Source organism: Apis mellifera, linkage group LG13, assembly GCF_003254395.2.
Source record: "Apis mellifera strain DH4 linkage group LG13, Amel_HAv3.1, whole genome shotgun sequence".
Lineage (NCBI taxonomy): Eukaryota > Metazoa > Arthropoda > Insecta > Hymenoptera > Apidae > Apis > Apis mellifera.
In genome coordinates, this window is record NC_037650.1 from 10,520,087 (window position 1) to 10,534,284 (window position 14,198).

The window sequence follows — 14,198 nt, forward strand, 5'->3', positions numbered from 1 at the left end:
AACTCGAAAATTACACGTAAATATTAAAATAATTCTGGCCAATATGGTGTTTAATGAAGGATTTTGCGCACAAGGAAACTTTAAATTTTCCAGAATCCGAGTGAAATTTTCTCAGTTTCCAGAAAGTACTCGAGAAAGATCGAATTTTCAAATTTCTCAATCTTTTCAACGCTTCTTGAAAATTGAAAATTCTTCTTTCGAAAGAAATAAACGAGAAATTTTCACCTTTAAATTTTCTTCTTCTTTAAAATTGACCAATTTTATACTCGAAAACTCGAAAACGAAGCCTCGAACTCAGGATTTGTATTTCTTTCTTTTTTTATCCGTATAATTGCATCATTTAAATAAAAACAATGAAATATTTCTGAATAACGATCGATATATATTACATCTTTGATAATGTTTCTTTGTTTTTTAAAAATAACCACGATAATCTTAATAAGGCAAAGAATAGTAAAAGGTACGATTGACGTATATTGGCTTGGTACGTTACAGCTGTGAAAGAGAAATGTTTCGACCGAATGCTAGGGATTATCTCGTGAACTCGAAGAGAATGTAAGACCATCAAAAGTTTTTAGGAACGGCTGCATCGTGAGTGAGAGAAACAAAAGAGGAAAAAAAAAAAAGAAAGAAAAGAAAACAGTGCATAGTAAGAGTAGAAAAATTGCCAAGTATAGTTCGCCTAGTTTAAAGTTAAAGGTGAATTACTACTGGGATAGTTTAGGAACAACTTCGATAAAAAAAAAAAAAAAAAACAAAAAGAAAAATTACTGTTATTATTGTTATTGTAGAAGAAAATTTTATCGAGATATTCTTCTAAAATATTTCTATTATTATTGAAGTTCCAATGAGTACCGAATTCTCATTTAAAAAACATCGGGTGTTCCGAGAGAAAGACGAGGAACATGAAGATGGAATTTGGAAGAAGTTGCCCGAGTTGTTCGAGAAGGATATGCAATAAGGGATAAAACAACAATTCGAGAAACAGGTTTCGAAAGTTGGGGAATAAAAATGTGCGGGAAAAAAACGGAGAGAAAAAAAAAAAACATCGAGAAAATTGGGGGAAGGGAGGGGGGCAGGGCAGAGGGGAAAGGACGATGAGCGATGAGAAAGTTCTATATTGAATGAAGAAGTTAAAGTTTACAAGAGAAATTTTAGTCAAGATCCATGAAAATTAAGAGATTGAATGGGAAAAAGGGGGAAACGAGAAAGTTTTATGGTGTAAGTGCAGATCGGAGGAAGAAATTTTCTTTCAGGATTCAGCGTATGAAGGTAAAAAAAAAGTTTGCTGATAATGGAAAGAAAATTCAAGAGAATCCTTTCATTACACTCTTTCCTATGTTAAATCGTTTGAAATTTATATCTAATTTATATCAATTTGAATTAAACGATATCAAATATAAAGAATTTATTATATTGATCATCGAATAATAATCTCGTTTTATAATTCAATCGTTTTCAATTTATTATCAAATGTGTTCACATCGTATTCATATATTCATCAAATAATATACGTCAAATAATATTCGCGCAATTGTTATCTTATCTTGTCTTATTCGAAAAAAAGATATTAAGAAAAAAAAAAAAAAAAAAAAGATAAACAGACTCGAGAAGAAGAGGAATTCTCGATTCGATTTGCGCAAAGATTATCCTTTAATTCGCGAAAATTGTTTTCCAATGCGTTCCAAAGTGCCTAATGAAGTCGTTTCGAGCGAAACATCCGTTCATCTCTGTTGGTAATATAGGTGCGCCGGAATCGGAACGAGAGATCTATGGAGGTTCGTTTTCAGTCAATGATGTTCGTCGTGTCGGGGATTCAATTTTCTTCTTAAATGCGGAGAGAAAGGGGACAGAATGGGACGAGAGACACTACGTCTAAGATGCTACACGACACAAAACCGTGCTCCTTTCCAGAGACTTCGACAGCTTTTCGTTAATTCTTAATCCGGTTCTGATTTGCTGCTTCGTGTACTCGTCACACGAGGGGAAATCGGATCGAGAGAAACAATGTGCGACGAATTAACGATGAATTCTTTTATACATGTACTCTTGTACGTTAAAGCATCTTGGTAGATTCTTTTATGCTTTTTCTAAATCTTCACGATTCTTTTTTTTTTATAATTTGAAAATTCTTTTGTAAATAAACAAGTGAAAGTGAATTATCGATTATTTGTCGTGTGATGTAGAAATATAGAGATATAATAAATCGATGATTATTAACTTTTTGTAAATAGATGAAGTTGAACATTTTATAATGCAAAAATTTTTGCAAGACTATACAATTTTATTCGTTCCTTTCTGTTGTATCGTAAAAAGTTTTCAAATATAAATTTAATCGAACTATTTGTTACGTGTGTAATGTCGAGCATGGATTATTTTTGTACAATTTGTTGAAAACAAAAATTTAAAACAAAAATATTTTATCGTATATTTTTCTATTATTTTCAATCGTATCCAAAATTAGCCAAATTCTTTTATATTCAACAAGTTTTCACGCACCTTTTTTTCTCGAAAACAAAGCTTCGAGTGGAAAACATTTTTCGAAAAAAAATTTTTTTTTTTTGCTACACAGTTATCCTCGCTTTATCCTACAAAAAAAAAGAATAAAATAAATAAATAAATAAATATTTCTTTTCCCAAACGAACGCTACAACGCTATTTCTGTTCCTTTTGATCAAATTTAAAATTTTCTATTCCAAAAATATACGCGAAAATTAAAAAATTCATTGTTTTCTTTATCGGGAAAAATAAAACGAAACTCGATTCCAGATTCCTACACAAAACTTCCCGATTGAACTTGAAACTTAAAAAAAAAAATTACGAAACTTTAAGACTTTTTCTCTCGAAAAAAATATTAATCGGAAAAATTTTCTCGACAACAATAACAAAAGAGACGCCTCTATCATAAACTTCCTATGATCCTCGTAATCCCATCCTCTTTTCCGAATGGAATCAAATCGAGACAGAAATAACGTTGTAGCGTTCGTTTGGGAAAAGAAATATTTATTTATTTATTTATTTATTTTTTGTTTAAGATAAAGCGAGGATAACCGTGTAGCAAAAAAAAAAAAAGAATTTTTTTTCGAAAAATGAGGAACAATGACACACAAGAAGGAAGAAATTGTACGAGGTCAGGAAACTCCGCCATCGTATTATTATTTGAATCGGAATCGATTCGACCGTATTAACGCACGCGTAACACATTTTCGATTTCATTCGTACGGGCGGGAAAAAAGCGATAATTGATCGTTAGAGACTAATTAAGAGTTTCTGCCCCGGTGGATGGGACACTTGCACACGCGAGCCGTTGCAATTACATCGAAGAGCCCTACCCCCCCCCCCCTCCCTCGACCTTTTCATTTTCGACATTTGTGGAAACGGTGGCCCGGTTATCAAGCGGAATAATGATCCCGATATTCCGGTCAAACGATCAAGCGGTGATAATGATTCGGTGCCGTATCTTGCGAGCGCATCAAAAATTAATGTCTTCCGGCCGTATACGCGCGATAAGTAATGCCATTGGCTCGAGATTCGAAGCGATTAACGCGAATTATTGAACAGTCGACATGGTTGGGGGCACAAGGAGCATAAGGAAGAGTTATAAAGTGATGAAAACCGTTTTCAAGAAGAGTTAAAAATATGTATATATATTTTAATTTTTAGTTGAAAATTTTTTTAATTTCGTGATTTAGAGATTAATTAAAGTGACTAATTTTCGTTCAAATATATATCTTTCGAATTGTATTACGCACACGTTGTATTGTAATGCGAAATATCCTGCGTGGAACTTTATTTTATTTTTTTTTTTTTTTTTTTTTTTTTTGAGGGGCAGAAAAGGTGGAAAAGGGAATTTTAAAATTAAAATGGTTGCAGAGAACAAGGTTCTTATCATTGCCACTGTAAAATGCCGTGTATTTAGCTGGAATAAAAAAAAAAAGTTCCCAGGCTGAAAAGAAGAATAGGTTACCGATTTTAAGAATCAGAAATGGCAAAAATCGCTTTTGACGTTTCCGTTTGGTGGAAACAGACTTTGCAAACTTGTTCCCTCTTTCAAGCTGTTCCTTCTGCTTTTTTTTTTTTTTTTTTTTTTTTTTACCATAGAAACCAGACGCCATGCTTCTACTCCAATAATTCTCTTTGTTGTTGTACCGCAACAAAAAGGTGAACAAAAATGTTCCGTAACGAAGATCGATAATGCAATGCGAAGGTTCTTATATGCGCACCAAAGAAATTCTTCTATCGATAAAACGTGTCGTGTTTGGTGAAAATATGAGGCCCGCGTAATTTGAAAATCGCGCGAAGTTTTTTCTTTCGTGGAAAAAAATTAAAATTAAGGAGAAATTAAGGAGAATTTTTCGTTTATTATCTCTCCAAAGAAATTAAATTTGACATACTTTATTTATTCGGAAATTAAAAAAATACGAACAACGAGGTAAAAAAATAAAATTTAATTAGACGAATTCGTTTCAATAATTCGATCTTGTTAAAAATAAAATATTTAAATTCGTTTGAATATCCAAATCTTTTTAAAAATAATTTCAAAAATTTTATAAAAAAATACCACGCACGATTTAAAATAATTCGTGACGGAGATATAATAATTTTAATGATAAATGTGCGAATAGTGTTAAACAATTCGATACAACTATAAACTCAAGCGACGTTAATAACTCTCTTTTGATACTCGCGATACTTTAACGACACTTAACACGCTTCTCGACAACACACCTTTTATTTCGTCGGTGCAAAAGAACAATGACACAATTGCCAGAGAGTCACTCTTTAGGTTATGAAAAAACCAATTAATCTCCTTCTTCCCTCTTTTTTCTTTCTTTCCTTTTTTTTTTTTTTTTTTTTTTTTTTTTAGAATGTTTGATGATATTACGAACAAAAAGAAAAAAAATTTGTTTAAATTATCGATGAAAAATTGTTTATCATAATATTACGATTAGTAGAAATTCATTCATTATTTATCTTTGAATAATTTTACATAATGTAACGAGGAGTAACGAGGCGTTATTCCTCGTTTTTCTCTCGATGAATAATCCTTAATGCTTTTTCTATGTATTCCCGATTTACACACTGTTTTAAAATTCCACTGTTGGAATTCTAATAATTTTTAAGAGTTTCCTCTCCTTTCCACGTTTTCCACTTCCTTTTTCCACCACTTTTTCTTTCCCCTGTAATTATCTCCATACGTCGATTGGGATAGTAATTTGCCTCCGAAAAAAAGATCCAATAAAAACGTTGCTGCGGATAAAATGATAGATATATAACATATCGAAGATATTTATACGTGCACGTTTATAATTGAAATTTATTTATTCGTGCAATGTTATTCGATGCTAATTTTTTAATCCATTGTACGCAGAGAGAGAAAAAAAACAATAATAACGAAAATGTTATTAAATTCAATCGATTTTATTTAGTTTTTTAATCCGTTCAATCTCTATGGAAAAAGTCAAATGGTATCAAAGGGTATCCGCCAAAAGTGAAAAATATGTAACAATCGATTTAAACATTATTTTTAAAAATTATTTCATCACACACGTCGAATAACAATTTTTACTCGATATTCCAACGTTAACAAATATTATTTATACCATTTTATATCCCTTTCCATTTCCTATCCCCTCCATTTCATATTCTATATTCTTCGTACATTTTAATCTCGCTTCAAACCGACGATAAAAATTTTCTTACATTTCTTTTCGAAATTTTCCTCGCAAGTTTCCTCAATCCCCCACGCGTCCAGGAGAAGAGAAACGCACGTGTAACTTTAGTTTCGCATTTACGCGGCGCAGGTTGTCACAAGTGGGGAAACACCGTTTATATGAATGGACATTTTAAAAGTTACGAGTGTCCTCGCTTATGGTCCTCGAGAACACGCGACATCTCGTGTGGAACGCGTACACCACACCTATACACACTTTTGCCCGTGACAGTGCGATGGTGTTAACGCGGTGCCGTAAATCTTTTGCAATCCCGCCTCCTCGTGTCTTTTCGAAAACTTTGCCTTTGCGCAACAATTTTCGAATTTTACGATGAATATTCATCCTCTTGGCCATGGCGGGAAACTTCGTTAATCTTCGTTAATCAACAACTGTGATTCTAGTTCAAACAAATACGATATGGAATAACAAAACGAAGAAACTATTCGTGTCTCTTTTCTTCTTCCGTTGCCCCGTATAATTCTGTCTTCGTTTAACCTGTGTCATCGTGATGAGAAGAGAGGTTAGAAATTAATAACAATATTCATCCTCTCGGCCGGGAGAAAACTTCGTTAATCTTCGTTAATCTTCGTTAATCTTCGTTAATCTTCGTGAATGTTCGTTCTCCCACCATCATCAAATCGACAACTGTGATTCTAGTTCAAACAAATACGATATGGAATAACGAAACGAAATGAAGAAACTATTCGTGTCTCTTTTCTTCTTCCGTTATCCTGTATAATTCTGTCTTCGTTTAATCTCGTCATCGCGATGAGAAGAGAGGTTAGAAATTAATAAATAATTCCAAAAATAAACTTCCAATTTCAAGAAATACGATACGAGAAAGAGACACAAAGCATTTCGATACTCGAATCCACAATTTTTGATGGCGAAAATTTCCTCTCCCCGCTCTTCGCCGCCATTTTATTGGAATCCGTCCGGTGAAGATATCAGCCGAGCGAATAACGCTTTATCCACACGGGCCGGGCATAATCTCGCGGCTGGGAAATTTTCTAATCCGCGAAAGACGTTCGGAAATTCCTCCGCCATCGTAATTCCATTTATTGGAATTCGAGCGTGAAAAGATCAACAAAAAGGGGGCACCCTTTCCTTGACGGAGGAAAATGGAACGGATCCCTCCTTCTCCCTTCCTCCCTCCACTCTCTCTCTCTCTCTCTCTCTCATTCGCTCGCTTGTTCGCTCGTTCTCTCTCACTCGTTCGCTCGCCCTTTCTCGATAAAACTGACCCACATTCGATCGGCGGGAAACGAGTCGACTCGAGTCTTCGAGTGCATCGTTGAGGCGTACCCTGAGCACTTATACGAAAGACGAGAGGATGACACGACGGGGCTGAGTTGCGAGCTTCGATTCGATTCGAGGTCGTGCACTCTTTCGGATGCGGATACGGGGCGATGGTGGAGGGAGAGGAGAGCCGAGAGGGGAGAGAATGAAAAAAGAGAGAGAGAGAAAGAAGGGCGGAAAGAAGAAGAAAGAAGAGAGAACTCCTCGAACGGTAATCACGATTAATTAAAGGCTTTAAAGCTAACTCGAGTTCTTACGCTTTCTTCAGCTCCTTTATGACACTTTCAATGGAGGGTGGGTTGTTGGGGGTCGGTTTAAGCCGGGCTGACAGATCCTTCTTCTGCGAATTACCGGTATCGTTGTTTATCGAATTTCCCCCAATAATTATCGCGCCTTTATTAACAAATGGAACAATATTCTGTTCCAATATTCTGGTCGTGATTCGTCATAAACGCGAGGCTCGTTGCTTTCGTTGACCTTGAAGATTTATTTGTTTCTTTTTTCGACGTGCAGTCGAAATTTTATTCGAGAGTATGAAACTATATTATTTGTCTGTTGATTTCAAAAATTCGAATCGAAGTTTTGGCACAATTTTTGTATTTTTAGATTTTTTTATTCGCTTCGATAATTCTTTTTTTTTCTTTTTTTCCTTTTTTTTAGATAGAAACATCTTGATTTAAAATTTTGCTCTGTGTAGAAGTATTATTATTAGAGCACATTAATAATTGGTTTCGTCTCTTCATAATATTGGTATTTTGAAGAAGAATTATGATTAAATGATTTGATATATATCGTTAAATATTTGTGAAAGAATCGTAAAATTAATTTTTACAATTTAATAATTTTAGAAGCATTGTTTAAAAAGAGAAATGAATTAAATGTTATATAAAAATGTGTATTATACGTGTAATAATATATTGTTTAAAAAATATTGTAAAGTGGCAATAATTTTTTTCCTCTTCCCCCTACAAATTCTAAAATTCCGTTAAAAGCTTCAAAGTTATCGTCGATGTAAATGCGTAAGCAACAAAAAAAGAAGAGAAATAAATAAACAAATTCAACTATCGTATTGAATTCGATTTCGTTTACACGCGCTTCAATTTTGATTAAAATTCCATCACGTTGTTCCGCCACGTTGAACAAAATTTCGGAATATAAAAATTAATTTTCAAGTTATCGAAAACAACAACAAGCCAGCAACATTATTTCCTCCAGGCAAATTGTAATCTTTCGTTACAAATTTAAACTCCGTGGAAAAGAATCACAATCTGTAACTGTAATGTAACTGCATACATCGAGAAACGATTTCGAAATCGAAGTAATTCGATTTGAATTGAACGAAATTAAGACGTATTCGGAAGAGACAAGTTAACAACTTTTAATGTAACAAAAAAAAAAAATTTAAATTCGTTAAATTAAACGAAACAGATTGATGATCGAAAGATCAAAGATGCGGTTCAATTTTTAACAGGCAACAAAATTACAACAAATTTATCGCAGAAATTAATTGGAAAATCGAGATGCGTGTGCCCTCCATGTCTCATATAATATATATATATATAGGTTACACGGATTGTAGAGTAGCCGAAATATATTAATTGCTCGTGACATCTTCCAACGTTCGTGTGTACAGTTTGGCAGAGTTCTGTTTATTGAGATAGTTCGTTGCACAAAATGTCTGGACGGTGTTATAAACTTTCTGGACGAGTATTTCGTGGATCTTACTACGCTCTTACGGTTTAACGTGCGAGTAGTAGAAACAGAAAATAAGTTGTCCCCGGTGAAAATTAAAAATCAAATACACAGGTGTCTCTACTTGTCTCTGCGTCTCGTTTTAGTTGTAATTGAAAATTGTTGCTTAAATTATTATTATTTGTACAAATACAATATAAATATCTCTTAATTAATTAATTATTTATAAAATTGTACATTTCATTAATTGATCAGACAGATGTTTCTAGTATGTTCATTTTTTTTTTTTTGAACAAAAAAATTGTTCGTTTCTAAAAACAAAATGTATCCTGTGAGTTAAATAGCTGTTAAGAGGCGGCGATATCGAGCCTCTTTAAAATTTAAATAATTTTGGCAAGGTTTTATCGCCACGGCGATATATTATCGAGACGGGAGGAGAATGCGAATCGAGTGCATCATTAGCATAATTTGAATTTCTAACTGTTTGTGCATCTTAATAACTCTCCGGTTCCCTAATTATAAAAGATCCTCGATATTTTTACCGAGGGGGGGCGATATTTTTAGTCGGGACAGGTTGCTGAATCTACACTCCACGTATTAACTATAAACATAATAGACATTTCCAGTGATATTCATTGAACCGAATTTTAGTCAAACACACGTATCTCACGTATCCAGAAAATCGATTTTCTCGAGAACAAAGGATACGTATATACGTACGTATTTTCTGCTTTATCTTTTTTTTTTTTTTTTATTCCAATGAAAAATAATTCTCCTACAAGTAGATTAATTAATTGCAGAAATAATTCGATCCTCGCATTCGATGAAAAATAGATATTTATTCATCGCTCTATTTTATTCATGTAGAAACCTTTGATACGATAAATTGAATGATTTCAGACAAAATAATAAGATAAATTTATTTCATGTATTTAGAAATTAATCGGAACGTAGTAATACACGTTTTAAAATTCGCTTTCTGTCTATGGTGTATTAAAAATTCATAAATAAAGCAAAAAAAAAAAAAAAAAAAAGAAAAACGAACTTAAAAGAATAAATTACTCGATCCACGTAGGCGAATGAATATTTAAATGAAGCGATTAATTCGCAATTTAAAATTTTTACATTGCGCTTTCTTCTAGAGAAAACCTGTTATGGACAAGAAAATGTGTTATTAAACGTTCCAATCTACGTTTCATTGATAAAGTTGGTAAAATTATTCGTTTAATTCTGTGATAATAGTTCAACCTGTTTTGCATTTTCAGATATATATAATAAAACTCATATACGACGCATGTATTGAAATACAATTAATTCTTTCATTCACTGTCATCATTCATATCATAGATCGAAATCGAAGCGAAATCGAAACTTAAACAAATCGTCTATTTTGGAAATATTTAATTTATAATTAAACAAACCGATAATTCTAGAAATATTATATTTATTACCATTTCATAAATCTAAACTCGTTGCCAATTTGCTTGACAATTCGAACATAGCCTCCTCGTTCAACAAAATTTAATTTTATCAATAATCGTCGAATATTTTAAACGAATTTTCATAAAACAGATCCGATAATTGATTAATTGATTGTTAATCAAACGGAAGGAAGATTTCGTAAAATTTCGCGAAAAAAAAAAGAAAAAAGAAAAAACTAATAGCTTTCAATAATGGAGTAGTATAATTATGAATCAGAAGTTGCAACGTCACAGAAAGAAATAGGTATAAATTAGCTCGTTTACGTTCCGGCCGATGACGATAATATTGAATTACAAAAAAGGGGGAGAAGATGGGAGAGGAGATAGAAAAAGGAAAGGAAGAGAGAGACGGAAATAGAGGCGAGAGATCGAATAAATCAATGGATTTAAAAGATTACGAGCTTCTTCTCGAGAAAGCATCGCGGCATCCATCCATTCATTCATGAATACCCCTCCCTCCCCCTCCCTGCACGTTTTTCCTCCCTCCGTCTCCGACCTAATATATCCTCCCCGCTGAATTTAACAATAATTTATTTGCGAACGCATCGAAGCCGTTCCCCAGGATCGTTGAATTGCAAAAAAGGCCGCGCCGACAAAGGTGTGAAATGAAGAGCAAGTTGGCGGCAGAAGATCAAACGAGGGAAGAAATAAAGGGAGGTAGGAGGGAGTTGGTTTCTTGGTTTCTAGAGAATTTCAAAATTTCGAGACGGAGAAGGGATCGAATAGAAAGGGAATCTAAACACAAAATGTTTGGATGATGATAATAATAATTGAATGATAACGTAGAATTTAAAGAGAAGGTTTCAAGTTTTAAATAAAATTGTTGAATAAAATTGAATGAACATGGTTGACTGGAAAAATTTGCAAAATTTACGAAAATAGAACGAATAGGCTCTTTGATTGAACTTGTATATCGATGAATTGATAAACTTAAAAGTTGGAAAGGTTGTATATAAGGATTGGATTGTAATTGGAGTTTGTTTCTGGGAAAATTGATGATCAATCCAAGTTTTCCAATCTTCGATCGATAAACTGAGGAAGCAATAATTCTTATAAATAAATTGCAGTATATATATGATGTATGGAGAGAGAAAATTGGTGAATGGTGTGTATTGATAAACAAACACAGAACGATATTTTAAAAATATAAGCACGTTGATATGCGTCACTTCTGGATCACTTGATTTTATGGAGGGTTAAAAGAGATCTGGAGTGATTAAGTGATTTTGTGACACTCCTGTTCAATGATAAAAAAAAAAAGAAAATAAAAATAAAACGAAATAAAAATCAACTGTATCGTAATTCCGGCTTCATCGTTTAGAATTTAGCTTTAAATTCTATTTTCGTCCGATAAGAATATAATATTTCAAAAATATGATTCCAAAAAATTCATATGAAAAGAATGAAAAGGATTCTTAACCAACGGAAAAAAAAAAACGTAATAATCGCGATAATTTCGAATTCAATATTGTTGAAAATCTGGAAAACATCGGAGAACAATTAAAAATATTATTGCTATTAACTGCTCTATTCTAGATATTCCGTTTGATAAGAGGAAATATATACATATGTATATACGTGGTACATAACTAGAACTCTAAGGGGGAAATTTCGAAGACTGCCACAACATTCAACATCTGTTACTCTGTTTGAAAGACGCTTGCTACTTAATAGGCTTCGACTGATCTAATTATCCCCGCAATGAAGCATCACGGTTAATGACCACGTAAATAGAGCCGACGTTGATTAAACGCACGAACATGAAAAATCGTAGATGCACCGTGGATAAAAGTAAAGCAAAATAAACACGCACAGAAAAGTTTCGTTCTCCGTTTTAATAATAGCGGAATTGCGATAAATATTCGATTAAAAAAAGAAAATTAATAAGAATAATAATCTTTCCGTTTTATTAATCGTAACAAAATCGTAAAATAGTAACAAAAAAAAAAAGAATAATCGATAAACTTATACCGTTATTACGCGCGTAATTTGAATACATTTTATTTTATAATAAATAAATTTAAATTCGAGCATTGATGAAAATATAATATAATCTTACGAAAAATTAAGAATTCGTAGAATCCATCAAACATTGATGAAATATATAAAATCGTAATTTCATAAAATTTCTAACGTGATTGTGTATTGCATATAATTCTTCTTCAACGCGATAAAAATATATATAAATATATAAATTTTATAAATAACGAAGGGAAGCCACCAGAGGAAGATAAAATATTATTAATCGAAATAGACAAAGTTCTTCGATTCATAGAATTTGTGTGATTCGCAAAAATAAACGGATAGATTATTTTTGACGAAAATTTTTTTCCCAATGCTGGAATAATTAAACCGAGATGAGAAAAAAAGAGGCGAGTCGGGAACTCGATCGACATCGGTCGAAGCTCAATTTGTCCTTAATCAACGTCCACGGGGAGGGAAAAAAAACGGAGCACACAGCTGGAAACGTGGTGAAAAAAAAGCCAAAAACTGTGAAACGGCTCGGCGAAAGGGAGATCAGCACGAGAGAGAGAGAGAGAGAGAGAGAGCAGAGCATTGGCGGGGATACGGATCCTGATCCGCGAAGGGATGTTGCCGTCGCAACCCTCGACCCATTCGCAACACTCGAACTGTTTCCCTTCGTCGTCGCGAGAGTGGAAAACGAGCAAAACCGCGGAATACGCGGAACAAAGTTCGCGGCGGCGGCGAATATAACATAAATATGGAAAAAATTTCGAAAAAACCAAATTATAAAATCAAAGAAAAAAAAAAAGAAAAAAGGAAAAGGGAAAAAAAAAGACACGATTACGAGAAAACACACGTATAGTTGCACTTGCACAAATAATAATAAACACCAGAGAATAGGTTAAAAAAGAAAAAAAAAAACATCCTATCCTAAAAACGATGAAAAATCCTAATATACCTGAGGATGATACATAGAGGTGGTCTTGCCATCTGTTCGGATGCTGGGAGGTGTAGTAGCGTTCGCGGTCGGCAGATTCCTCGGATTCATCGCGATTTCGGGCCCAGGGTGAATCTTCCTGATCCCCTGGGTGCCGGTCGAGGGACCCATGGTCGGGGCCTTCACCATCGTCGGCCGCACCCCGGTGTGTGCTCTCGATTCCCCGCTGTTCCACGGAGCACACGCAAGGAAATAGCGAGAAAGGTAGAGAGAGAGAGAGAGAGAAAGAAGAGAAAAAGAGAAAGAGAGAGAGCAAGGGAGAAAAAGCACGCACGCACCGTGGAGACGAAGCACAGGCGAGAGCAAGCAAAAGCACACTGGCCGCCGCTGCCGCCGGTTCTATCGATCTGTCCTTCTCTCTTGTTGTTCTCCCCTTTTTTTCGCGGTAGAACGCGTGTAGAAACGGGAAGGAAAAAAATGAGAAAATTGTCCGTGGTCCTGACGGTAGGACCCCTGAGGAGGACCCGGTTACGGTGGCACTCACCACCCAGCGTCCTCGTCGACTATCTCCACGCTCCGTTCCCTCCCTCGAACGTACATCGTCTCGTTCTGCCGACCTATCCCGACCACGGCCGAGAGCGCAGCGCCGCAAGCGGAGAGCGAGGGAAGTAGGGGCTCACAAGGCTCGGTCTCCGTCGACGAGAGAGATCTCACCGCGAACGATGGAGGAGAGAGAGTTTTGGGGCGGGCGGGTTGGCCGGGTTGACCGTTTCATCCCCGTTTAAAATGAATGATGCGCGAATGTTTCCATTAATTCCGAAACACGGCGGAAGATGGCTCGCGTGTGTCGTAATAGCAGTCGTGGACGCGCGTAATGCTTCGGCTTATACGTACAGTGATCCATTTATACAGGGGAGTTTAAATATTCCGAGTCGAGGTTTTTAAAAAGAGAGAGAAAAAAAAAGATCGCGTGGAAATTTTTAAAAAAATCGCGTTGAGCGTAAAGATAGGAGAGAGAGAGTTTGAATTTGGAATTTAACGATAGTTTAATAAGAAGAGGTTAGAATCTGAGTCGATTAGATAAGTCTCGCTTTGAACGAAATGGGAAAT

The 14,198-nt window shown here is 34.7% G+C and overlaps 1 protein-coding gene across 8 annotated transcripts in view; it reads right to left on the reverse strand.

The window, feature by feature from the left end:
• LOC724962 overlaps positions 1–13,681 on the reverse strand; it is a 64,420-nt gene extending 50,739 nt beyond the window's left edge. For 5 of the 8 annotated variants that reach the window (XR_003305994.1, XR_003305993.1, XM_026444813.1 and 2 more), the window contains exons 1-2: positions 13,427–13,680; positions 13,110–13,314 (exon numbers count right to left, since the gene is read on the reverse strand). Coding sequence is in view for 5 of the 8 variants with exons in the window: in XM_026444813.1 (XP_026300598.1) it covers positions 13,110–13,277 (168 nt within the window). In the remaining 3 variants the exon portion in view is untranslated. Of the gene's footprint in view, positions 1–13,109; positions 13,315–13,426 lie in introns of all 8 variants that reach the window. The other 3 variants (XM_026444814.1, XM_026444812.1, XM_026444815.1) reach the window with 3 other exon arrangements.
• Positions 13,682–14,198: the final 517 nt, after the last annotated feature.